Source organism: Netta rufina (assembly GCF_964035555.1).
Source record: "Netta rufina genome assembly, chromosome: 1".
Lineage (NCBI taxonomy): Eukaryota > Metazoa > Chordata > Aves > Anseriformes > Anatidae > Netta > Netta rufina.
The window spans coordinates 140,580,662-140,608,273 of record NC_140123.1 but is presented as its reverse complement, the minus strand read 5'-3'; the positions used below and the strand labels follow the sequence as shown (position 1 = coordinate 140,608,273).

Sequence of the window (27,612 nt, the reverse complement as noted above, 5' to 3'; positions counted from 1 at the left end):
ATAAGTAACAAAAGCATGTGTCTGTGAGTTTTTGTGTATTTAGCTAGCACAGGCACATTATGCTAATTGTGCAAGAGCTATTTAAGGTGAGCTTAGCAGATCATCTGCTGAGTGGTACTTTCTGTGAATTCAAGAAAACATTATGAGGGGAAAAATAAAATTGTGCAGTCTTCAACATGTTTAATACAATACCCGTGGAAGAACCAAAGAATAAAATCACACCCCATACAAGCAGTCTGAAAGCATCTAATTATATGCTAGGAATGTCTATAACTCTGCAATTATATGCTTAATTTCCAGCTGTACTTGATTAACATCACAAATGATTTATAATACCACCAAATACAAGGAACTTGCTTTGATCTGTTTGTTGGAATGTATAAAATTTTGTGTCTCTTTTGTCTTTTTTTTTTTTTTTTTTTCATAGCAGGGTAGGTACACTGAGTTAGTACCACACAATCCAGCAGCAAAGTCAAAGGAACACTAGACTCTTTAAGAGATAACATTCATCTCTTTCCACTAGTGAAGCATTCAGGTTCAAGTCTATATAAGGTCAAAACCCACAAACTTCTGTGGGATTATACAGGCTGGGTATATGTGGATATTCGTGGATTAAAAACTGAATATGAACTGTCAATGTGCACTTGCAGCCTAGAAATTGTAATTGTATCTTGGGCTACATCATAAGAAGTGTAGTGAGAGGGAGGTGATTCTCACCCCTATTCCACCTTTGTGAGACACCACTTGGTGCACTGCATTCAGCTATGGGACCTGCAATATAAGAAAGATACAGCCCTGCTAAAGTGGGTCCAGAGGAGGCCACGAGGCTGATCAGAGGGCTGGAGCACCTCTCCTATGAAGACAGGATGAGGAAGTTGAGGTTGTTCAACCTGGAGAAGAGAAGGTTCCAGAGAGTAGCCTTTCAGTACCTAAAGGGGACTACAGGAAAGATGGCAAGGGACTCTTTATCAGGGTCTGTAGTGATTGGACAAGGGGTAATGGTTTTGTACTGAAATAGAGTAGATTTAGATTAGACATCAGGAAGAAATTCTTTACTCAGAGACTGGTGAGGTACTGGAACAGGTTGCCCAGAGAATCTGTGGATGCCCCATCCCTGGAAGTATTCAAGGCCAGGTTGCACAGGGCTTTGGGTGACATAGTCTAGTGGGAACTGTCCCCCCTTACTATGGCAGTGGGGTTGCAACTGGATGCTCTTTAAGGTCACCTCAAACCCAAACTGTTCTGTGGTTATATGAGTGTACTTCAACCTTAATACATGGTAGTAACCTTGCTGAATCCATTCATTTTTCTTGTGTTGGTCTTGGAGAAAATCATACTTTCTGTGATATGGTAGTGCACACACCTCTCATAGCAGGTCTGTGGGTGCATCCCTCTCCCATCTCCCCACATCAAGAAGCTGAAGTAGGAGTCCTTTGACATTTTCTTAGTGAGGAGAGAATGGGGAGGAAGAAGGATAAAAGGACTCTCTTATTTAAAAAAATATAAATAAATTACCTGGATCTATATATAATCCTCAGTTAAAGATTTGAGTCTGTGGTGATCCTAAGTGCTGTATCAGGATTTAAGGTAAAATACAAACACTTGAAATGTGGTGTTTTGATCTACTCAAGGCTGAGCCTGTTGAATTCAGCCAATGTAAGGCAAACAAACACATGTAAACTTTTGCATAATTGTGGTCTTATATTGTAAGCTGTTTGGAGCAATTACTTTGCCATCTGTGAGAAATTACCCAGACTACCAAGGTATTCATCCACTGGTAACATTGACTTATATCATTCCCATTTTGGCTTATATCAGACTTTAAGTCTTTTTTTTTTTTTTTTTTTTTTTTTTTTAATAGAGTAAAGTAAAAAAAAAATGCAAATCAAAAGCTGAAATTGTGTTACCTCTATTTGTATTCTGAAGCTCAAAGCTATTTAGACTGGTTTTCTTGTTCAGGATGAATTTACAATATGCTTGTTACCTTGTTCTCATGTTGGGTCACGTAAGTGAGTTTGCTTAGGTCCTTTCTTCTGAAGCCTGAAGCTCTAGCTCTAGTACATGAACAACTAGACTGGCTGAATAATCTGAAAACTAGGCATGGTTGCCCACCCTGTCCTCTAAACAGAGCTCTCAACCTGTGAAATACAAGGGAGTATTAGATACCATGGAGTTGGGAATTTAAAATATCATATATTACAGTTTTCATTGGGGGTAAAATAAAATAAAATAAAATAAAATAAAATAAAATAAAATAAAATAAAATAAAATAAAATAAAATCTAAATACCAGTGCGGCTTAATAAATAAAAAGGCAACTCTAATGTGAGCTTGAACTTTTCCTTCTCATTAATTACTATGAATCTGTTTTGAAATTCCTGTAGAGAACAAGTGCTACTTGCTGACAGCTGGTTTGCAATTAATAAAAAGGAAAGTGTTTTCAGCTGGCAACAGCTTTAAATGCTCATGATATATGAAAAGGTTAAATTGCTCCTTTCTATCTACTATGTATAAAAGAAATATTGAAAATGAACTGATGCAGCTTAGGGAATGAAAAGTGCTACCCAAAGCTATGGACATAGTGCTGAGAACTGCTGATCAGCTGGTACTTGCTGGAATGGGCATATTTGTAAATGCTTAGCAAGTGCCAAAAATTATTCTTCAGTTGCAGACTTCTAGAATGTATTGCGTTCAAGATGATCCTGTTTCTGTAAGATTAAGGAGTCTTGATTTAATTACCTTTTTTTTAAAATATATGTTTAAGTTACTATTACATTTTATAGTTTTATTGGAAATCCTCTTGCCATTGATACTGTTTTTCATCTTATCAGTCTTCTGCTCTATGCCACTCTCCATCAGGAAAGGATGGCAGAGGCTTGTTCCTCAGGTTCCAGGGCATTGGCAACATAAAAGCACATGGCAGGAACCAGCGCAGAGGGAATGGCCTGATAATCAGATGCCCGTGGACTTCATCTATTAATTGCATTATGAAAAACATTCTAGAATTTAACGTTAATGATCTTGCAGAATATGAAATGTTACCTTTTTACAAAGATAACATGACCATCCTATAAGTACCAAAGGAAATGGGTACAAGTGAATTAATATGTTTACTTCAATTAAATCTTTTTATTCTTGTCTTGCAGAATGCAGAACCATTCCAAGTTACTGTCCGAGAAGACAATTGTATCATTGTCTCCCTGGAAGCATCTGATGTGGTGAGCTTATCCTCTGTATATGTTGTGAAGATAGCTGGAGAATCGAAGAACTACTTTTTCCAGTTCGAAGAATTCAATAGCACTTTACCTGCCCCTGTGGTTTTTAATGCCAAATACCATGGCCTATATTACATAGTAACTCTGTTGGTAGTGAACTCAAACATGGTTTCCAAGTCAGCAAGATCAATCACTGTGTTAACCAGTAAGTAACACCTTCTTCTTCTTTTTTCTTCTGTTTCTTCTCTTTGTGTGTTTTCTGTTGGTGGTATTGTTCTTGTTTGTTTGTTTCCAGAAGTTTTTCTTGTGGAGAAGTTTTTATTTTCATTCTTTTTTAATAGGTTCTCCTTGTGTGTAGGATGAACCCTTGTGTGAGAACAGTAAAGCAAATGTTTTGAGAAGGCTTGTGAGAGAAAATTCACAAGGTCTGGGCAGGAAGAAGGGGACAGCTGTGGGTTTCCCCTGGCTGACCCTTCCTAATCAGTGACTGGAGAGGTTTGATATACTGGGCCCCACATAAGTGGGGTGGATGAACCTCCTCCCTAGGTGTTCATCCTAAACACTGTGAACCAAGAGTTCTGAAGTTCTAGGGGAAGGCATGAAAAGTGTTGACTGACATTTCAGTGTAAACGCTCCTGTTTCATGGTGAAGTATATTCTGTTTTAGATGCCATGACAATGTTCTTTGGTTGCTAGCACATTTAAGCAGTACTAAACCTGGAAAGCAGACATTAGTCACCAAGACAATGTGTTTCTGCCAGTAGAGCTGAAGATTTCTATGGTGGAGATCATACCTCTCTGTCTCTTACTCTGTCTCTTACTACCTCCATATGCATTGATCTTGGGGGAAAGATGTGGTTTGGTTTGTTGTCTCATGATGTGAAGTGCAGCAGGTTTCTGTGTAATTTCTATTATGTTTCTGGCTCTCTGCTGTCATTCCGATGCTGCTTCCCCATGCCCACCAGAAATAAATGTATAGAATATAAAATGAGTTCTTCATCTTCAAAAGTGATTCAATGAATGACAAACAAAAAATTACTTGGATGAGACAAACCCAGTTTCTAGTTCTTGTTCTGTTATACACTAAGGATTAACCTTATTCACAATCAGATTTCTGTGGTGAATTATTGTCATATGCACACCAATACAGACACGCATGCTCTTTTCCATTGTTTGATGGGAGGTTAGTTAATGTCTACTCTAACCAGGTGTGGAGGTCTTGAGGGGAACTTCTTGATAATGAGTGAATTTATCAGTTAAATGGCTCCTTGGAGTCTATAGCTAAATTTATTTGGTTTGTAAATGAGGAATGGTATGATTTTGCATACTTATATTATTTTGTCAATGAGGAAATGCCATCCACTGTAATAACATTTCCAAAGAATACCATCATAGCCTTTTATGTCGCAGAGCGAGGTGCTTGAAACTTAGAAGTTACCAGATTTTATATCATCCATATGGTCTTCATCCTCCCCATGTGTGCTCAAGTTGTGCACTAATGAGGACAACCATGAAGGCTCCCATAGGAAAAATATCATGTGGAGGAATAATGCACGTCTTTCATAAGGCACACATTTGTGTAGTGAACAACATAAGGCTTCATAGGTAGATTGGATTTTTTTTTTTGACTGTTTTAATGTTGCAGATAAAGTAATAATTCCTATTTAAATGCTTTTGTATTTTTTTTTTTAATAATAATGAAATAAAAAAAAAAAAAGAAGGAATCATATACAACTGAACGAATGCCTCACCAAGTATTTTCAGTGGGTTTTGAGTGCTGTACTTGTAGTAATGCAGTAGGACTAATTGCTGCCTGATTTCCAGAGCCCATGAGGTCACTGTTACCAGGGAAAGGTGTGATCCAGAATGGCAGATGGAGCATGCAATGCACTCCTGTGCAAGGAATCTCTGAAGGAAGAAGAGAATCAGTGGCACCTATCAAAGCCAGCCCCAGATCGCCATTTCTGACTCAAGGGGTTTCCATGAGGTGTTCCCAAACACGTGTGAGGCCGCAGGCTCCAAGGAGCCTAGCCCACGTCACTCTCACTTCTCCACGGCTCAACAGTGTCCTTTCACCACCTGTCTTAAGGGGGTGCTCTGGCAGCTTCCCAGAGTTCCCACTGTGGCTTCTGCTGCTCACCCAGACCTTAGAAGACCAGCAACTTTGGCAGTTGTCCAGTGCTGCTTGGGGAACTGATGTGACAAAAAAGGAACAGTTTGTCTCAGCAGAAAGACAATCAGGTTCATGGGGGGGAGGAGGGAAGAAGGCATTTCTGTATATGCAGCATTGAAGGATGCTGTACTAAGCATAGGTACGATGTAATTTGTGAGCTTCCCAGGATATTCCCAATATCCTTCCTAATATTTTCTGTTAGGCTGACTAACGAGTGCTAGCTCTCCTGTTGCATCTTTGGCTACTAATGTAGCTTATTTTTTCAAATATAAGGGTAAAGGAATGAAAATAAATTTGGAATTAGAAGTTCATGGTATTTCAATATGGTGTGTTTGAGAAAACATCTTTAAACTCTTTTTATGACCCCTGGCTTCTCTACAAAACTTCATTAGACCATAGTTGTTCCCCCCCACACACACCTTTTTTTTCTTTTTATTTGTATTGTAAAGTGACTGTTTCACTTCTTTTCTTTTTTTTTTTTCTTTTTTTTTTTTTCCTGACAATAAATTAACTTGAAATTTTGGCAGATAATACTGATAATAGATTCATATTTTTCTTTATGCTATATACTATTTCTGCCTGATTAACATCCTTAGTTTATTTTAAAAGTGTAAAGACATAACTATCCAATTTATCTATATCTTACACATAAAGGAATGTCACATTGTGACTAGCATCCAGGACAAAATTAATTCCTGTTCTAATTTCATTGGTATCAGGAGAGCTTTTCTAGTTGTAGGTTGGCCCCATTCATTAGCCTGTCAGAAGTTAAATCAAATAGGATAGCTGGTGATGCCAATGTGGTAATTCCCAAAGCTATACTTAAATATTTCACAATAGTTTTCTGGGATCTCCAGACATCTGCAAAGGATTCAGTGCAGGGAGATGGAGTCTTTCAGCTTGGCCATATGCTGGAATCCTGAGCATCACACACAGCAGTGTATAACCAAATTGTGCATGTTATAAATTCTGAGTCAATTTAGCTGAGGGTAAGGTCCTTCAAGCAGATTGTTTATCTATAAATTCAGTAAGAGTCACGAAAGAACTCTGTTCACTAATAGTATATTGTGATGACCTTTCTTTTTTCCTATTCACATCCTTTAGTGATGTGCTGCTTCTTTTTCACGTTGGCAAGAAAAAGGTATGTCTCTTTGCAAGCTGAAACTTCATCTCTCTTCTGTCAAGAAAAATTTTTGTTTTAAAAAGTTATTCCTCAAAAGAAAGATGATGTCAAAGCTAACAAAATATATATTTTACATATGGGTGTATATGTAATTATATATGTGAATTTGTAAATATTATATACACATGTACTTATAATTACATACAAAATAAAAACATCTACAAATTATATAAATATATATATGTATGTGTGTATGCTAACATCTGAGCTATCTGTTGTTATCTTCAGCCTTCTATACAAGACTGAAGAATTTATTTTCTGCATGTCTCTGACTGCAATAATTTCAGGGTTTTCTCAAGTTAATCAAAACCACACAACCTGTAGAGTTTTTTGTATTCTGGATTGTTGTAACACTGAGTGTGACCTACTCGTTGCAATATTTTTTTCTCAAAGCCTAAGGGTGTTGTCAGCTTGAGTACAGCCCACATCCTCACATTGCTCCTGAGCTGGAACTTCTAGAAGCGTGAGATGATCAGGGCACATTCAAGTCCTAGGCAGGAAACATGTAAAATAAAGTTTGAGTACAAAATAGCACTTCTTCTTCTGATTCTGTAACAAAGTGGTGTTCAGAGATTTGGGCTCGGTACTTCACTTGAAGGAGGAAACATTAAACTGATGCCTTGACCACTTTACTATTAAAGATCCCTGAGATAGATTTCAAAATAATAGGTGTATTAATCTTGCCATCTAGGCCAGATTCCTGTGTGTGCAATTGTGTTGTGCATATCTATATGACCTTCCTTCCAGTTTTCAGTTTAGACAAGATTAGAAGTAGCTCTGGTATCTAACAGAGTTATTTTCAGTCTGCCTTCTTATGCTCTTAGAGTTTGGGCTTGTCAACAGGATTGAAGTAACTCCAGAATTTATAGCATTAATTTAGTGTTTTGAAACACTTGAAAGAAAGTTAAAAGACATAAAATTTATTGCTAATATGCTTTAAAGTAGTTTATGAGAAAAATAAGGAGTATGAATCCAAAATCAGTGCTTAAAATTTTCACTCATCCTACATTTTCCCAGCTTGAAGTCTTGTTTTATTCTTTCCAGGGTGACTCACACCAATATATTTGTTTGTTTATTTGTTTTAGAAAAAAAAAAAAAAAAAGTTCACTGTAAATTTTTCTTTTTGTTTGGGAAAAAATCTTTGCACATTTAAAGGACTGGAGACATTCTCATGGTATATTGTAAAGTTATTGTGTGCTGTAGAAAAAAAAAAAATCTCTGCTGGGAATTGGAAAAATTGGGATCTGGGACAGTAAGTAAGAAGAGTTCTGTCTGACTTTTATTTTAGCTTGTGATTACGAGTTTTCAGTGGTAAATATCTCATTCTCTCAAAAGCCTACAATTCCTTACATAGATCACTGTAAAATATATTCCCTTTAGGGAAAATTCTGCCTCACTCTTCTACCAAAAAATATTCTCCTCAAGAGACCAACAAGGCCTGCTGCTGGGGGCTATGATCTCTTCCGCTCTTAGAAAGTAATTGGTATTAGACCTAGTTAATGTTCAGTTGTCATTATGCCAGATGCTGCAGGAAGTGATTCAGCAGGTCAAATCCATGCCTTCAGCTCGTTAATGGATCAGGGCTGCTGAAGTAAGAGCTTCAGAGTTTTTTTTTTGTTTTTTTTTTTCCTGATAAAATTTAGTACTGAAGCCCTTCATGTTTATCTTTCTTAAAGGATGATGTGGAACTTCTTTAAAAAGGCTGTTTTTTCATGGGAGCCTTAATTTTGAATTATAACTTCAAAGAATATCTATATCCCTTAGTGCTCTGGTCACAAATCATGCTATCACAAACAAATCATGCTATCCCCTTTCTAAGGCAAAATCAGAATCAAAGGAAGAAAAAAAAAAAAAAAAAAAAAAAAGCAACCAGATGAATATTTTTTCCTGCAATAATTTCTCTTAGAAGGCTGATTTAAAGTATTGTCCTAAATCTGTTCAAGATTAACTGATATACTTTTGTTCTTGTGCCAACATTTTTGTTTGCTTGTGCAGTCTTTTTATTTGTCAATTTATGTGGGCATCTAGAAACTGCAGTATACATCAGCATTGCTCAGATACTGCCTGCACTCACGTTCCCCTTTCATAAGCAGTTGCACACAGTATTCTCTATTACGTATCATAAACTTGAACATTATGTTCCTAAGGTATTAAACAGAAGCTATTAAATCTCAAAAATAGTTGCTTTTTAGCAAGAGATAAAATGATCCCTAAGGTTTATAGCATAATGAAAACATGGCTATGACTTATTCCCAGTAGCAATGCAGATAAGAAAATAGTGTCATACTGGGGAGGAAGTTACATAGTTCACAACTTCTTCATGTGAATATAAAGGGGATTAGCCATAGGAGTTACATCACTCCATTAATGGGGCTTTTTATTTAGGTAAATTGTGATATGAAGGTAAATCATGATTAATCTGTTTCTGAGTGTGAGATGCAAGAATGTTGATCTGAGTCCCATTTCAACCATCCATTTGTAATACTACATCTAACCTACCAAGGTAATCAATCATTAATTCAATCTGTGGAGTGGCCAGATCTATGAATATTAAAAATAAATTGATTTGGACTGGAATATGGCACTTATTTTCAATGTTCTTTTTTTTTTCCCCATGAATTGCAAAAGCCACCTAAAACATTAATGTGTCTGGTGCACATTTAATGCGTTTATGGAGGATTTAGCCTCCAGAATTTTCAGGGCATTTGAGGAAGAGGTTAGCCGCATTTATTATGCTATCTTGATGTTTGCATAATGCAAGGTATGTGCTAAATGCAAAATGCTGTAAAGTCCAGTAGAAATGCAGAAGTTAAATTTTCCACAACATAATTGGAAAGCAGTTGCTACAGGACCAGCAGAGTCTGAGACATTAAGGAGGAAAAAAAAAAAAAAAAAGTGAAATTTTGGTCTTGATCCTGAAAACTTGTCTATGTGATTTTAATATAACCCGGAAGTCTGAAAATAAAGTCATTGTACATAAAAAGTGCCTTAAGCACGCTAGTAGAGGAATACTGAAGTCCTCTAATTCCCTTCTGCAGTACGTCTTGAAACATCAATCTCATGCCACATGTTTAGGAAGTTCTGTTTTCTTATGTATTACATTACACCTTATTATTCTTATTTCTTAAGAATCATTGAAATCTGTGAAAAGCTGGGTCCTAAATGCTACAAATTGAATAATGAAAAAGACCAAACTGTTTATGCTCTGAATTATAAATATAAATGTTGAAGAGTGACATTTTGCATATTCTTTAAGCTTTTATAACCCTAGGAGCAGTCAGTAAGTGAAAAACAGACTATGATTTTTATCTGCTGAGTGTCCTTTTAATTTCACAGTGTGCAAATAGCTTTTGATGTGAATATTTGGTGCCGAAGGAAGTAAGATAATGGAAGAACCTTTAAATTGCATTATATCACTCAAACTACTCTGCTAACATCAGCCATGAGCAAGGAGAGGCTAGTAAGCAGAAGATAACAACAAGAAAGAGACTCTGTGGTGATTACCACTTAATTCAATTATTGGTTAATTAAATCAAAACATAAGGAGGAGAAATCATTTGGATTAAAAATGAATATAGCTTCCATCCTTTATTTGATTTGTTGTAGGAAGGAATAAATGGGCTAATTTGATCACTGACATATGAAAGTTTCAATAATTCTTTCAGAAATAAGGAGACCCAGATCTGAATGAGACAGCAGAAGCAAGCCTAGGGCACACCCGCTAACATGAAAGATTACTATGTAAGAGTTGTGCTATTTAGAGATTGTTATTGACATTTTAACTACTGTCATGTGCTGTGTGAGCTGTGATATGAAGCGTCTGGTCATGTGGATTGTCAGATCAACTGTTTATTTCGGAATAAGTAATGGGAAAAGACTCAACAGAAATAAAAGGGTAGGCTTTGTTTCCTGTGATCTGCTTTACTCCCATTTATTTATAGGCTATCACAAACTGTCAGCAAAATTTTCACAGATTCTGTCATTGCAGTGCCTGTTGGTATCCATGAGCTTTGGAGTTTCTATTTGTCAGTGGTTAACATACAAATATGCTGATATTTGTCTGAAACTAACAAAAATTATTTGCCATGAGAAATAAACCAAAAGCTTCACGTCATATTCCCATGCTCTGACAAAGTTGAAAATGACAACATAACTTCTTGTTAAGACCTGGGAAGAGATTTTTTTTTGTATCTATTGCTTTTGTTTTTAATTGCTTTTTTCTTCCCTTCTCATTAAAAATGGAAATGTAATGGCTTGGTGAAAATACTGTGCTAGTAAATGAGATTTAATTTTTGCTTGCACTACAGGCTTGCTTTTCCACCTATGATTAACCTATTCGACCTTCTGTGGGATAATTCCACTTTTGAAGCTGATACTTCTGTCCTTTTCATCTACCTTTTCTCTTGTCTGTCATGACCATGTGCTCTTTGGGGAAATTTGTTTTATTAGTTTTTCTCCAGGGTCTACTGCAATAGAACTTCGTACTCAAATGTGTCCCAAAAGTGTGTAGTAAGACCATGCTAATGAACAGTTCGAATTTTTTCAATCTGCTCTCTACAGTGTGCAAGAAATAAATCAACACGATAATACTGAAAAAGATCTGAGCATAATTACTGACAGTTGTGCATAAACTACCTCTATTGAAATATGTTAATATGACAAATTCTTACTAAAACTATAACCCTGTTTTGAATTTCTGCTTGGTCCTCTTAACCAATATATAGTTGCTATCATTTCTTCCTTGTTGATGAGAGCGTCAAGCAGGAGGTTATTTATTCATTAATTTATTGTGGATAAAGGAGGCTGAATAAAACTGTGACTCTACTGTTGTTGGTAACAATAAATATTTTTAGTGACTCTCACCTGCAGTGAATTGACACAGCCTTCTTTTAGCTGATGAAGCTACACTGATCTATATGCTATATCAAAGGACACAGGCTACATTCCATAGCCCACATAGGTCAGATTTTAAAGCACTAGATTGGCAGTTCTGTACTTATCCCCTTCTGTGTGCAGGCTTTCCCCATACCTGTGAGTAAACCACTTTAATCCTCTGTACTTCAGCTTTTCATCTGAAAAGAACAGTAATGGCACCACTATATTTTTGTAGAAGTTTGGTGTGGATAAGTACATTGGAGATAGTGGGCCTCTCAGATATGGTAGAAATGCATAATTACCCATGAAATAAATAATATGTATAAAAATAGAAAATCTTCATTCAAATGTTTTCCTCTGGTCAGTGTACTGATGAACTTCTCAGCTAATTTTAAAAGTTCAGATTTATGCCAACATTATGAGCAATGTTTCAAGTGTTCTGTTGTTTTTGTCAGGGCACTTTTACTTGATTGGCAAGCATTAAAGATGAAAGTCTTGCTGGGGTGATGACTGTGAGTGCTTAAGTAATAACTGTGATTTCAACCTTGTTTCTTGTGCCTACTCCTCTGCAAATTTTTCTGGTAAAGTATAAGTATCAAGTGAACATGTTTTGTGGGAGAACATACAAACCTAGGCTTTGACGGTGTCTCAAGTGGCTTTGCCCCAGACCTCTCTGAAGCCCCAGATATCATCTGCAAAATTTAAGAGCCCCTGTGCTGTACCTAGCAAAACTCCTTCTTTCTTGGACGTATATGTGTGAAGAACTCATATTTGCCTATTAATCTTCTTTTTTTTTTTTTTCTTTTATTTGTATATCCTTTAGAACCCCTTCCTGTGAGCAGTGTTTCTATCTATGATTACAAACCATCTCCAGAAACAGGAGTGTTGTTTGAAATTCAGTACCCAGAGAAGTACAATGTTTTTACCAGAGTAAATATAAGCTATTGGGAAGGAAAAGACTACCGAACAATGCTGTACAAAGGTAGGAAGAAACTATTCCACTAAAACTTAATATTAACTCTACTGGAAACATTGAAACAGTAGTTTTGGCATGTACTGGTTGCGATTTATATTTCTGGTAAGGTGTATATAATAACTTTTATATAATGAACTAAGAAATCAGTATTCAAATGGAGTTATGGAGTTGGTGGCTCAGTTTGGATTTAAAACTCTTTCCCATCTCAGTCTTAGTGATGTTTCTTTTCTTTCGGATTTTCAAGAAAGATGAAGATTGGGTCATTTTTTTTTCTTCTTCTTCTTTTTTTTTAATTTTTTTGTTTTCTTTTAAATAAGCACATACTAAAACTTTCCACTTTTTTGTGCCCCCCTCAGAAAAAAAAAAATGGGGGGCGGGGGGGCAGGAAGGAGGTGTAAAAAACTCAGTAGAAAGGGCAGAGATATGCTTTGGCTTCCTAGATGTAGTTGTTGAAATCCCTGGATTGCATTCTGTCTCAGTTGAAAGCATCAATAACATTCCCATTTTCTTCCTTCCGGCCAAGATTTCTCTTTGGTGAATAGCTGACAGTGCTCAAGGATGCATCAGATCTGGGGAAGCCATTCAGTATGTTTGATTCCTGGCAAAGTGTTTGAACCTGGTACCTCTGTATCACTGTAAAGTCATGCAGTGCTAGTAACACTATGCTGTATATTACTGTATAGTACTGTATCGTTTTGTGTTGTCCCTGAGCTAATAATCCCCTGCTGGATTTTATCAATTTTATCCTTCTTAAAACAATCTAACCCTATGGCAGCCAATCTAACAATCTAGACAGTCAATCTAAACAATTTAAATAATCAATCTAACCATCTAAACAGTCTAACAATGGCAAATTCTGCTTCCTTTTTTATTTGTTTAAATCTGAACTCCCTTTTGTCCTCCAGTATAGCTACAGCATAGCATTTATCTGAAAGATGTAAATGGGATTGTCCTATGGAAAGTATCCTAAGAGGTGAGAAAGGCATTACATATCCTGCAGGACCTCAAACCCAGCTGGTTAAGTATTGCATGGTGGCAGTAAAATTTGTTTGAGCAATCTAGTAGGTGCTGAATTGAACTTTAGGTATGTAAGAATCCTGATGTAGAAGCCTGGTCACTGTAAGCCCTATGTGGAGTCAGCAGAGGGAGATACACATCTCCAGAAGGAGGCTGGAAAACTTTGGCATCTCTTTGTTATTGCTTCAGTACGGAGGTGGGGGACTAGAATCACATTTGCCTGACTGTGAAATGCCAAGATTTAATAATGGTGATTCTGGATCATAGCACTAAATACAGGTGACCTTCTTCCAGAGAGCGAAGGTGATACTAGCAGTAATTTTTGTCTTTCCCAGCTAGTACACAGTTTCTGGGGCTGTAATGCTACTGCTGCAGCTGCTGAGAGATTAAAAAAGAGTCAACCTGAGTTAAGTGATTCACTAATCAACTAGCATACTTCTTCCCCTTGCTAAATAGGCATAAGCAACTTCTCTTCAGCTCATGCATGTGCTGATGTTGGACGTGAGTTCAGCGCTCAGGACTGAGGCTTGTGCCCAGCTGCATTGTGGGCTGCCCTTTGAGCATCACCCCTGAACATTGTAACTCAGTCAGCAAAAGACCAAATTGGTTTTTGCGTGTAACAGTTAAAGGTCTGCAGAAACCGTCAGATGCTCTTTGAGATGTTCAGTGTCACATGGAGCAGGTTGCCAGATTCTGTTCGCTTTCCTGTGAAATATATAGTTCATGCTTCTCTTGCTGGGCTTTTTTTGTAGCAAAGTGGCTTTGGCAGCCAAGGAAAATATTGGCAAACTGAATTATTAGAATTTCATGTCTTTGACCAGGTTGAGCAACATTTAAACATCTGAAACACTGCCAGTTCAGCATGTGTAGCTGCATTATTAGAAAGTGAACATTTGATGCTTTTTTCTCTTTTTTCTTTCTTTTTTTTTTTTTTTTTTAATAACTTTTATTTTTAAACCTTCTGCAGATTTCTTTAAAGGTAAAACAGTTTTCAATCACTGGCTGCCAGGAATATGCTACAGTAACATCACATTTCAGTTGGTATCTGAAGCGACCTTCAACAAAAGCACGCTAGTAGAATACAGTGGAGTCAGGCATGAGCCTAAGCAGCACAGAACAGGTGAAGAAAATTGTTGTGTACCATTTGCTCCAAGTCTGTGTGTCTGCTTATCTTTCTGCCATGGGAGGAGATGGATTGCAGTGAGGGGGGGCTAGGTGGGAACAATCATGGGATCTAATATTGGACAGGAGCATGGGAGGAGGATGCTGTGGCTGGTATTGGGGAGGCAGGGTTATGTGTGCAATACAGTACAAAGGGAAATATGTTCAGAATTAATTTTTAAACCACAAGAATGCCACGCTGAGCATACTATTGATCTAGCTATTTTGGTCTGTCTCCTCTTGCAGTGAATCATAGCTGTACTGCTGGAGAAGGGCTTCCTCATTGTGCAGTCTTCTGTCATGGAGAAGAATGTCACAGTCACCCCACTTGGCAGCCAGTTTATGCCCTGAAGCATGAACTTTTAATTTCTAAGACAGCAATGTTGCAAAAGCTGAAAATTGCATTTGTTCAGTATCCAGAACTAATTTAATTTGGTCCTGGGACCTTGTCCCAAACTTTCCAGCTAATCTGTTGGAGCATAGACATTTTCCAGGGTTCAAAGTGAAATGAACCAGTGGTAAAATTAAAAGGCCAAATCTTCAGGTGAATACACTGATGTTGGTCCATAGCTTTGTACAGAGCAAAGCCAACTGATTCCAGTTGAGTTATGTCTCAAGAATCCTAAAGGTAGTTATTGAGATACTGAACCTTAAGAATGCAACCAATAGGATTATATTTTCTTCTTTCCTGCTGCCTTCCTATCCCTCATTCTGTACATGAAATGCAATCAGACTGTTGTGTCAGTTTTTGCATCAGTGGCTGTGGCTGGGACAGGAGGAGATGAACAAATCAGTATGTTTTAAGGTGCCAGCTTAAAAAGTATCATACAAAATCTTTGCATGGTTTTCTCACGTTTATCACAAATTAAGGGAATATAGGCAAGCAATTACAGTGAGTAAGACACAGTACTCTGTGTGATCATTTCTACAGTGCCTGCTGGCATAAGTAGAAATAACTTTGCATGCTATAACCTTGTTTTCTGGAGACCAAAATTTGAGATCAAGCTTTCACAAATATTAAAATTTAAACTGATCTTTAATACTTGTGAAAAGGTGGCTGCTAAATGCATATGAAAAGCCCTATGGCAACATGAAGGTCATACTTTTGAAATACAAGCTATGCCATATGCTAGTTGTGCAGGTGCTTTTCAATTCATTTCTGCAGAGGTATTTTCCCATGATCAGAAGATTGCAGAAGACATAATACATGAAAATCCGCACTTTCAAATTCACACTTAAGTAGTATTGCTGCAGTAGTAGCACTGAAGTCTGATTTACTGTGACTTCATGTGTATTCTACATCCTGTTATAAAAAGTACTGATTTTTTCTATGAATTTACACTAAGCATGATTCCACCAGAGTCCTTTCTGGTATAAATTTTTGTAAGAGAAGGAAGAGTCTTAATAAGAATAGGTAATTTCAAAATATTCCTAGATACAATGGTTTTCTGCAAACAATATTTCCTTAGGGAATTAACATATCATTAAGATACACAGAACATACCTATTAAAAGATTAACCCTTGCTTCTCTTTTAGTTCCTTACCCACCTCGAAACATTTCTGTTCAGATTGTGCCAATCAACAGAAACAACTGGGAAGAGCACAGTGGGAATTTTCCTGAAGAACCATTCATGGGACCACAAAAAATCATAGGCAAAGAAAAGCTTAGCCGTTTTTCTGGCGAGCCACCTGTAATTCCAGCAGTGAACACATCTGCAGCCTGGCCAGATTACCGCTCTAACAGCACTGAGTATGAAGCCACATCGCAGCCATATTGGTGGCCTAACGAAGCTGAATCATCAGAGGGTGAAGAAGAGTTTGTCAATGCAGTTCCCAGTGATTATGAAGCCAATGAAGTCAACACATCTGGAAAACTCACACCAGAGCCTGCCCCTTTCCTTCCTGTACAAATGGTGCTGACTTGGTTACCACCAAAGCCGCCAACTGCCTTTGATGGTTTCCATATCAATATTGAAAGGGAAGGTAAATCATAGCCTTATACCCTTCTCATAACCCATTTCTATAATTCCATTGGAGGGTCTGTCTCTTCTACAAATTATTAATTACCTGGTACTGTGCCTCAGAGAACTTTATTAGATCTCTTTTGTTTCTCAAGAAGTTTCTTGTATTGAATAGTGTGTATTTCTGACTGGGATTCAAAAAGTAAGGGAGGAGGAGTAAATCATGGTTTGCAATTCTTTTTTGTGAAACAAGATTTACACTGGTGTGCATGTTGTTGCATTGTTTACACTGAAGTTATCGTAAATCCATTCTGTTATTAGGGAAAAGAGAAACAAGCTGATAGAAATTTGAGATGAAGAAGGTAAATTATATCATGTATCTTTGTCAACTACTGAGAAAGGTTCTCAGGGGGACTTTGAATGGAGAAGAATAGAGAAAATTCATTCTACAATCAGATTAACAGTTGTCTCAGAGGACAGCAACTGAACATATTCCTTAGACCACAAAAAAGCTGTGGTGGAGAATGGAGAGACTTTTTAAGTGGTGGAGCTACAATAGAATAGCTGTGTAACTTAAAGATTTCCTGTTTTTATAATCTGTTTTCTCCAAATGAATTTTATTTCCTGACAAGCAGTTTTCTTAAGATTCCCCACACTTAGGGCTAATACTTTTTTTTCTGGCAGAATAAGAAGGCAATAGACAGAAATCTGTAAGCTCCTTTTCACTTGCACAGTCATGGCAACCCTATTTTATCATCCCTACTATTGAATGAAATTTTGGTCTGGTCTTATCATTCCTGTACACTTAAACTGCAACCTTGGTCATTAATTACTATTGTGCTGATGGCAAGAAATAAAAATACCTAAATAAATCCAGTCCTTTTAGATACCTTTTGATCCCACAGCAGAAACTGATATAAATCATTTTCTCAGTAGCTGGAACCTCTCAAATTTCAGTTAATCCATGCTATTTTCCCCCCTTGATTTAGAGAACTCCACAGAATTTCTGACAGTAAGTGAGGACACTCACAAATTTGTTGCTGAACTGAAAGAACCCGGAAAATATAAGTTGTCTGTAACAACGTTTAGCTCCTCTGGCTCTTGTGAAGTTCGGGGAAGTCAATCACCAAAAACACTCAGCTTTTACATCAGTAAGTATCTCAATTAATCTTTATCTCCCAGACCAACATAATATTAATGCACAGGGAGTTTGACCACTAACACACTGTAGCAGCTGTGGCATCTGCCTCAGTATCAGAAAAATCCAGTCTCTTCCAAAACAGAGTCTCCTTTTACATCTTCTAAAGAGAGGATTTATTTCACAGAATTAAATCAGTGGTTGTAGAGATTCTTGAAAATATTTAACTACCTTACTCCTGGAGGCTGTGAGTACTGTGTTACAGACGAAGGGCTTCTCAGGTCGAGAGTGTGGGAATTGCACAATTAAACACTGAACTCTGAAATTAAATGGTCTCTGAGAGCACACAGGGCAAATTAAGGTAGATGAAATAGTTCAGCCTGCTAAATTCAGAGGAAAAGTAGTAATTTATTATTTCCCTATAGGATTCTAGGGTTTCTCAACTGAAGATTTAGTAAAAGACACAATCACAATACAGTACTGAGTAAACTAAGATCAATATTGATGATTAGATCAACATGTGAGACAGGTGTAGGTGAATTCAGACTATTGTCCTTCTGAAGGCTGTGGTCATCTTTGCAGAAACAAGGGAATGAGTAGCCTGAACAAGTATACCAGTCAACACATATATACAGTGTCTTGCAGTACAAGGGGGAGTAAATATAGCCTACAGAGTGCCCATAAAATGAAAACAGCTTGCAGCACTACACAGTTTTGCATGCAAGAGGGTAGTGTCTCCCCTACATCATGAATGCTGCAGCAGGACATGGTAGCTGAGGCTCGCAGAAATACTCATATCAAAAGGAAATATACTTAACACATTTTTTTAAATTAATACTTAAGTAGCTCATAATATTTACAAATACTATTTAAGCTTAAATTCATCATAATGGTTAACTGCGTGCAACTGAATTCCTCTATTGCTTCTATATTTTTAACAGCTTTACAGTTGAAAGAAACTGTGCTTGGAAGACAAAGAATGTAAGCAGCTCATGAGAGAAAGGGTCTCTGGTGCTGTAATTTCACTGTCTTCTGATTTTCTGTAGGAGTAGTTAGTAGGCATCTTCATTATATGAAAACATTAAAGTACATGTATATATAAATGTATACAAATAAATCCAAGTATACATAAATAATGTAGCATTTCTATTAACACCAAATATTATTCCATCTTAAAAAGTGTGTTTTATTTCTATTAAGCAACATACAACGTGTCCTCCATGAAGTTTATCAACTAGGGACGGCAACCTCTCAGAAAATGAGAAAAAGTTAATCAAAAAGTGTAGCTATATGAATTGCTAGATTAAGGATGAACTTGAATTTCATTGGTTATAAAGTATTAAGTTGTTAACAGGAATGTACTGGTTATTTTTGTGTTACATGTAATACACAAGGATGTTCGTTTTTCACACTATATATTTATTTATTTTGATGAAGTACGTCTGTTAGGTTTGTGGGCTTTTAGACACACATGAAGATTCTTGACAGTTGACCTATTTATTCTGACTAACTCAAGAACCTTAGTATCTTAGGTAGATTTCATATGGATTACTGACAGTATGTCGAATCTGAGATGTGCACAAGTACTCTTAAGGTGAAACTGTTTTCCGTTCCTCTTTATTAGCCTTGTATGGTGACTACATCTTTGGGCCCTGGTGAGGATGGAGCCCTGACATAAGGGAGCTTAGTTCCCTTATTGGCAATGTTGAAACAATTTCTGAATAGAAACAGCTACACACATATCCACAGAGACTAATCTAATGATCAAATTCTTCTTTTTGCCAGAGTTGGTGTGCGTCTGCTCTCATGAATAAATTTTGCTCACAGCTTCAGCCTTATCTTATCCTTGTAGCTTTCAGTCAGTGAATCATCCTGTTGAATTACTGACTCGTGTTACTCAACATTTTTGTTGGACCCAAATGGCAGTCTGGATTGTCAAATATTGTAGGCTGATCTTGCACAAAATTCTTGCTCTGGCATTTGTTTTATTTTCTCAATAAACTTAAAGTACTATTAGAATTGTGTGGAAGAAAAGAAGAATGTCAAGGAGAGAGCTGTCAAAAGTGCCACTTAAAACTGAAAAGAAAAGCTCAAAATTGTCATGAAATTTGACCAAGTCTAGCTAAAGTTATTTTCCAAATTGCTATTTTATATATATATATATATATATATATATTTAAACAAGTGCTTCAAATAGCCTGATGGAGAATGAGGTTTTTCATTATGGTAACCTCTGTGAACTCAATTTTCACACTTCAGGGACATGGTGCACTTGGATATTTTAGTGCGTGTAGAAGGGGGGAAAAAAAAAAGTGTGCTTATCCTTATTTGTCATGGATCTTGGATATCACTGGTTTTAAAATATTTAATTGGAGCACAACTGATATTGCTGGGTGGTTTCTAGTAAGCAACAGAGAATACTGTAATCAAATTTTCAAAATGCTTATGTTTCTCTTGTCATCTCCTGCTCTGCTACAAGCGAAATGGCAGTGACTGCAGGCTGTTTCCCATCTTTGTTTTGTGGAGATGGACAGCCACCAGTCTTGTGAAAGAAAGATATTTTATTCAATCTTGTGAAAGAAAGATATTTTAACATGAGTGCCTTAAATGTGTAGAGTGGCTTGCTCACACATGCTTTTTGGCATGTCCCAGGCCCCACAGGTGAATGGATAGAAGAGCTCACAGAAAAGCCCCAGCACGTGACAGTGACGGTGCTCAGCTCCACTACTGCCCTGACATCCTGGACAGCCTCACAAGAGAGTGGTGGCAACAGCACAATTGTGTCTGTGGTCTCCCTGACATGTCAGAAGCAAAAGGAAAGTCAAAGGCTTGAAAAACATTACTGCACAGAGGTAAGAGGCAGAGGGTGGAGCCTGTTCAAGTACAGGAAAAAATTGCTTATCATCCTGCTGTTTGTTATCACAATGCCAAGGGCCCCATCAAGCTAAGGGCTGCAGAGCACAGTGGGAGATGCTCAGTCTTGCAGTGTGAAGAGAGTTACAGAGTGGAGGACAGAGCACAGCATACAAGAATGACAGCATGCACTAAAGCATGTTAGTGTTAAAACTGTATTTCTGCTGCACTGGCTGTGTCCAATTCTTTGTTCAAGCTTTTGAGTTATATTATACCCTTAGAAACATGGTGGTGGCAGTGAGAAATGGTGCAATATCATAGTAACACTTAGGCATATGCTACAATCCATGTTTGCTAAGAAAAGTTATCACATTCATGATTATCATTTGACTTGCATAAATTATTTCTTAGATTTCCTACATATGAATACAGAACCTGAGTCTAAACTTTCTGGAAGTTAGGGTTCATCAGAAGTCATCTTTTCACCCACAAAAGAGATTTAAAACCTGGGGAGTAAATAATAATCCAGACCACTTGTGATTTAGATGGGCAATTCTTTAGGGCTGCCATATGGGACATGTTTATGATGATCAGGAGTCCTGAAACCCAAAATAAGGCAGTTTTATATTACCTGGAACCCATGGTGAGTGCAACCCCAGGTCAGATCCTATCATTCTGATAGATCAGTGCCACATGGCTTCAATTAGAAAGAGGTTTCAGTCCACATCTCTTTCCTTCCCATGATGCTGACAAGTTGCTTTTCTGAGCAGTGCGACAACTTCTGTCTAACTCCCTAAGCATGTGTGACTGATGAGCCCGAAAATGGCTGCAGCGTTGCCATGTACTGCACCCTCAGCACACCCATGGGAATGGAAGAGCAGAGCCAGTGCTCCCTGTGAATATCCACCTTTGTGATTAGCCTGATAAATTACTTAGTACAGAAAGTTCTGCATCCTTTAAAAATCTATTTTTATATGGATCTTTGTCAAAATATGTTGTTTTATTTTAAGAATAGCCATGCACTTGCACATTGGGAAGTGTCTTTTGAAGACAATTTGAGAATTGTTTCTCAGAACCAGTTTGTAATCTCCTTGAGTTATATTCCTTCCATTTATTAAAAATGCATTCATCTAATCAGGAAGCAAAACAATACAATAGATGATTATAAGTCATGGATAGCAAGTATGTACATATATGATTAAAGTAAATACTACAGAATTCATCTACAAACTCAAATGCAAACACCTAGAGCCAATCTGTGGATAAACAAGATATCTGTAAAAGTAAATGTGTTCACTGAAAGTAGGTGAAAGGTCTATGTACAGTTATTTGTTTCTTTTTATCACTACAGATATTCATACTTCTTCTAATCAAATGTTATCAATTTTATCAGATTATTATGCTTGGGATTATTAACAGCTGTTGGTTTGAATTCTCCTTGACAAGCTGAAAAGGGGCAAAATTCAGTGCAGAGTTCTATTTGTTTCTACAATTATGCATAAATTAAGTGATTAGCTCTTGAAAGCAGCTGTTAAAAACAAATTCCATTCCTCACTAAACCTGTGCTTACACTGATGTATTTATGTGCATCACTGTAAATCAAATGTGACTGTGATTGTGGAAATGTTGCAGAGAAAATATTAGTAGGAAGTATCAGCCTGCAGTTCTAGAAGAAGTGCATGACGTCTCTTCCTCAAAGCTCCTATCTGTCTCTTCAGAAGAGTTGTCATACTGTATCAGACCAGGGATCACCTGGTTAGGTACTCTTACTCTAGGTCTGGCCAATACCTGGGGTGCCACAGCAGCAGTTTGAATGCCAGTGTTTCAAACAGAAAAGAAAAATTAGAAGGTCTCTTCATCAGTTTTTGTAGTGCTGTGCAAAAGAGGCAAAAGAGAGTAATTTCTCTCTGATTTCAGCATTCAGTCATTTAACACTTGCATTCAGAAGACAGATTTCCCATAATACTGACTGTTCACATAGCTGCAGATGAATCAGATGTCTGATGAAAAACCTCAGGCTTTTATTGAAAATATACTGTCTAAATACTCTAGCCTGGGTAGTATCACCTGTATATGGATAATACAGCCTGAATATTTCAATAAGACTTGGCACTAGGAGAGAGTGGCTCAAGTGGCTCTGCAGTGTCACAGCTGACCTTATACAGCAATGTAAGTGTGATTCTCTGAGCCAGATTGTTTGTAAATCCAGTCCTGACCACTGTCAGAGTTTTGCCATTTTGGGCTTAAATGAATAGGGTTTTAGCCGCTGGCACATCATGCCTTCAGTTAACTGAAGCAGTTCAACTACAGCCTCAATATTCTTTTAACTGACCAAGTAAATACTTCACATCTGATATGTTCTCACAATATTAGGTGAATTCAAGCAACAGCCTCATTGAGAATCTTGTTCCTGGTGCCCAGTACCAAGTTGTGGTTTACTTACGGAAAGGACCATTGGTTGGACCACCTTCTGATCCTGTTACATTTTCTATTGGTAAGTCCTGTATTTACTGTTTGATTTTTTTTCTTCCTTTTCCTTTTCCTTTTCCTTTTCCTTTTCCTTTTCCTTTTCCTTTTCCTTTTCCTTTTCCTTTTCCTTTTCCTTCTCCTTCTCCTTCTCCTTCTCCTTCTCCTTCTCCTTCTCCTTCTCCTTCTCCTTCTCCTTCTCCTTCTCCTTTTCCTTTTCCTTTTCCTTTTCCTTTTCCTGACAAAATTGTCACATTGGTTATTTCAAATGTACTGAACTCTTATTGAGAATATTTGTTTTTCTTGTGTTGTCTAGCTCATTAACAAGGTGGGGAAAAGCTCCTTTGGTGAGAGACGGGTATTTCATATTTCGACAATAGATTATTACAAAACCTAACTAGAGAACAATTATGGATTCACATACACAGGACCCTATGTAAGGAACTCTCTTCACTTTTGGCCACATATATGCTCGTGCTCTGTCATTTAGGCTGGGAATCATCTCACTTAGGTGTGGCTAGCCTAAGCTGCAGGTAGTCTGTGACCAGTTGAGAAGTGTCCACTTCTTGAGGGGAATCACTCCTACTGTCTCATGAAATGTATGAGATTGCTGTTAAGACATTTGTAGCAAATGTACTTTATGGAGAATGTAATGGGATCCAGTCTGAAGGCCACGGTGCTAAAAGTCAAGAGAACTGGATTATCTTCTCCAGTACTATGACCATCACCAAACCCGATTTTTTTGAGTTAAGCCGTGGATCTCAGTGTTCTCTGCTTTGAGATTTGAAGATAAAAAGAACCCTCTAAGAATGAGAGTGACATTTTCAAGAATGTGGTTTCATGACCTACATGCAGAACTTCTCCCCCTGTGCTTGTAATTCAAGATTCCATCAAGATCCTAACTAAAGAGTGACTTAGAATAGGGTTTAGTATCTTTTAGCTGCAGTGTCATTTATTTTGTTAAGGTTATCACTTTAACAAAATGTAATGAGAAAGGGCAAAGAGAAAGAGACACGGAGTATAGAATTACATTTACAGAGAAATATTTAACCTTAGTCTCCCAGCTTCTCCTTTTGACAAATGGTTTGCCTTGTGGGAGAGCAGGTGGCTGAAAATTAGAGATCTTCAGTATTTGTCACTCTGCTTCTCTGTGATGAGGGGAAGAAAGCAAAACAGGAAAAAAGAGAAACAAACAAACAAACAAAAAAAAAAACTAACCTGTTAAGAGGTGAATTCAGTAAATAAAAGTAGATATGTGGACTAGTAAACATGGTGAGAGAGTTTTCGTTGTAGGCAATCTGTTCAAGTATTTACATAAGCTAGGTCCAAATAAAATTTGAAAAGATAATATGATATAGTTCAGTAAATAAAACAAACAAACAAAAAAGGTAAGTTAGTAAATATATAACCTTATTATTAAAAACTGTACCATTGAACAATTTTTAGAAAAACTTTGGATTTTATTTCTCCCTGTATTTTCTTCAGAAATCTGTAAATTTCTGTTTTCATTTGGGAAAGTGAAATCATATATTCCCAAAATAAATAAGTTTCCTCATTTTCTCCACTTCTCTGTCTCATCACGATCATGAACAGTTCTTATTCAACTAGAAATGGCAATCATTTTCTAAATAAAGTGTGTCATAGGTTTCTAATTATAAAGAGGACATTTTCTGAAGTAAAACAACAGTTGTATGAGTTTTCATTTCATTACAGGATATTGAATTCAATATTAAAATAGAAACGCAAAGCAAACTGTTGTGTGAAATTATCAGTGATGGTTAATGATCAATGAAGTGGAAATACTGTAAAATGCACTTTAAAAAGTATTCAGTTCTGTATGTATTTATCATAACCTTCACTTTCATTCAGTGGGTATTAGCACATTATAGAAAGGAAAAAAAAGGTCAAGTAAATGGCAACTGATTTTTGAAAGGAAATGCAATCATGTGACAACATGGGCTGAAGTAATTTGGGTGTTCTTGACTTTGACTCTACATGCAGTAGTTGGGGTTCTGCAACCCCTGCAAAAGCTAGCAAAGTACTTAAGTAGCCTCACTGAAGTCATGAAAAATGATTGCTTTCTAGACAAGTAAGGGTTGCAGAACTTGACCCTTACGTGACATATTTCAAATCGTTTGACTTCTCTTTCCCAGTTTCATCTGTGAAGCAAGAATAGCAATTCATGACAGCACCTCTAGGTTCCCCAGGGAAGGAAATATAGACATAAAAACTGTTTTCTTCTTGTGGCCTTTATCTTCCAAAGTATTGTGGCTTTTGATGTTTTTGTTTTTGAGAATTCAACATGAAATATCTCCTAAACAGCCTGATTTTCAAAGTCAATGGAAGCCTCTAGTCATTTTGGAAAAAGTAGACATAAGAAACAAGGAAGCTGTTAGGAATTCAAATCAGGAACAAATCAGAAACAGACAGAACTCGGTTAATGAAAGATTTTTTTAAAAGTGTAGTTAATAACAAAAAAACATTACTAACCACAATTTCTGGTTTATAGTGCCCACTGGAATAAAGGATCTGACACTTTACCCTTTGGGACCTACTGCTGTAGTTTTGAGCTGGAACAGACCTTTTCTTGGCGTGTTCAGGAAATATGTTGTAGAAATGTTTTACTTCAACCCATCAACGATGACCTCTGAGTGGACAACCTACTATGAAATTGCAGCAACCATCTCCCTTACTGCCTCCGTGGTAAAGTGACCATTACTGACTATTGCTTTCCCATATATATGTGATGCTGGCACACCGGGGCTTTTCCTTGTCCAGCCTTTCCCCCATGAATACATATGCATACCTTTAAAACTGGAACATTTTTTTTCCAGGCAAAGTAGAGAAAATGTCCAAGATGCTAGAGGCATTTACTTTTACTAGAAGGGGAATGCAGCTGAATGATGCTAAAAGTTAAGCAGAATAAGGAGGTAGAAGATGAGCTTCTCTTCTGTTGACAAATGGGCATGTTCAGCAATTCCAGAGGCAGCTTCAGTTTGTGGGTCAGTTTGTCACTCAAGGCTTTAACCAATTCCAGCATCTCCTCAGAGGGAGTAGTCCAAAGCCTTATCTGTATAATGAATATTGATAATATGGATTTGGAGCTTGCAAGCTGGACTTGCAGTGAGCCATCTGGAGTGCATAGCTGCAGAGGTGCTCTTGTGAAAAAAGCCTTCATATTTTTGAAGATGCAAAGACATACACCAGCTTTTCACCTAGGCACAGATCATTTCCTAGAACAAAATCTTTGCAAGATTTGCAAGATTGAGTATTCAACAGAAATTCCATAAAAAATATTCATCTTACTTTCCATATTTTTCTAGAGAAGGTGAATGGGTTTTATTCAGACTTTGCCATTGCACAAGATAGTGAGCAGTTTTAGCTGAAATTAGTTGTTATGAGTATGCAAAAAGGATAGCAATAACTTTTGCTGCTTGTAAGAGCCATAGTGATTTACCATAATTCATTTGCATAATACTATTTGTGTAGTAATTTCAGCTACAGCAGCTTAACAGTAATTGGGTACGTGAGTATAAATCTAGCACATAAATCTCCAAGGAAATTAAAAACAAAAATAACTTACCAAAGGAGTAATTAATATCTTGTAATCATGACGCAGCACAATTAGATTGATACCTGGGTGATCCAAGTCATCTTCGAAATAATACCATCTTCCAGAGTAAATGTGGTTCATTAGAAAATGACACGATGTTGCCCATTACCATTGCAAATCCTGTTCATGGAAGCTAAGGGAAGTTGGCTGCCTTTTCAACTCCTTTGAATTTTTTAAAAGAGTTACCCTGAATTAGAGAAGGAGGATCTTTCCCTTGTGTTATGGCATTTAACATATAACTAGGTGTCGCTGAACTTTTACTTGGGTTCACTAGCAGTGCTTGAGAATTCCACCAATACCACATTTTTCCATACAGTCAGTAAGTCACTTGATATCTCTGATAGTGGAATCTGAAGCAACAGTGCCAAGCCCAGCAAGGAGACAGGGGGATCAAAAATCAAGCTGACAGCTTAGATAAAAAACAATTTCCTGAAGGGGTTATCACTTGGTCAGAAGTGTTGGAACTGAAACAGCCTTTCAGTCCATTTATTTGCTTCATTCATTTTTTACTCTGAAGATTATTTTAATGTTATCAAAACAATGTTGGTATTGTCCATATTACATCAGGAGCATTTCAAAAGAATACCAAGCAGCTTCAAGGTCCTGGTGTTAATTGGATATAATTGTTTCTAAAAATCATAAAGAGAATAAGCATCAAACCCTGTATGTGGATTGCCTTATAACATCTGAAAAATACCACTGCAAACAGCAGAGATTTGTGAAAAAAGCAGTTCCTAAGTTGTTGAATTTTTTTTTGTTCTTATTTCCTATTTGCTTTTATTCTGAATTACAAAATATCATTAGGATTTTCATTTAAATATTTTTTTCCTATGCTGGCATTGGAAGTATTTGAATTTTAACTTAAATAACACAAATGATATTGCAATATAAAATACACTGTATTTTATACTTCATTTATATCTCATTTTTATTTATATATATAATTTATGTCTCATTTATAACTCATTTATATTTCATATTT

General features: G+C 36.9%; 1 protein-coding gene across 1 annotated transcript in view; it reads left to right on the top strand.

Moving 5' to 3' along the window:
• PTPRO (protein tyrosine phosphatase receptor type O) overlaps positions 1 to 27,612 on the top strand; it is a gene marked incomplete at its 5' end in the record, with an annotated part of 155,472 nt that overhangs the window by 85,874 nt on the left and 41,986 nt on the right. Inside the window, 8 exons of the mRNA XM_084287753.1 lie at positions 3,146 to 3,419; positions 12,268 to 12,426; positions 14,405 to 14,557; positions 16,136 to 16,582; positions 17,550 to 17,711; positions 20,351 to 20,550; positions 22,925 to 23,045; positions 25,527 to 25,720. Of these exons, the coding sequence (XP_084143879.1) occupies positions 3,146 to 3,419; positions 12,268 to 12,426; positions 14,405 to 14,557; positions 16,136 to 16,582; positions 17,550 to 17,711; positions 20,351 to 20,550; positions 22,925 to 23,045; positions 25,527 to 25,720 (1,710 nt within the window). The remainder of the gene's footprint in view (positions 1 to 3,145; positions 3,420 to 12,267; positions 12,427 to 14,404; positions 14,558 to 16,135; positions 16,583 to 17,549; positions 17,712 to 20,350; positions 20,551 to 22,924; positions 23,046 to 25,526; positions 25,721 to 27,612) is intronic.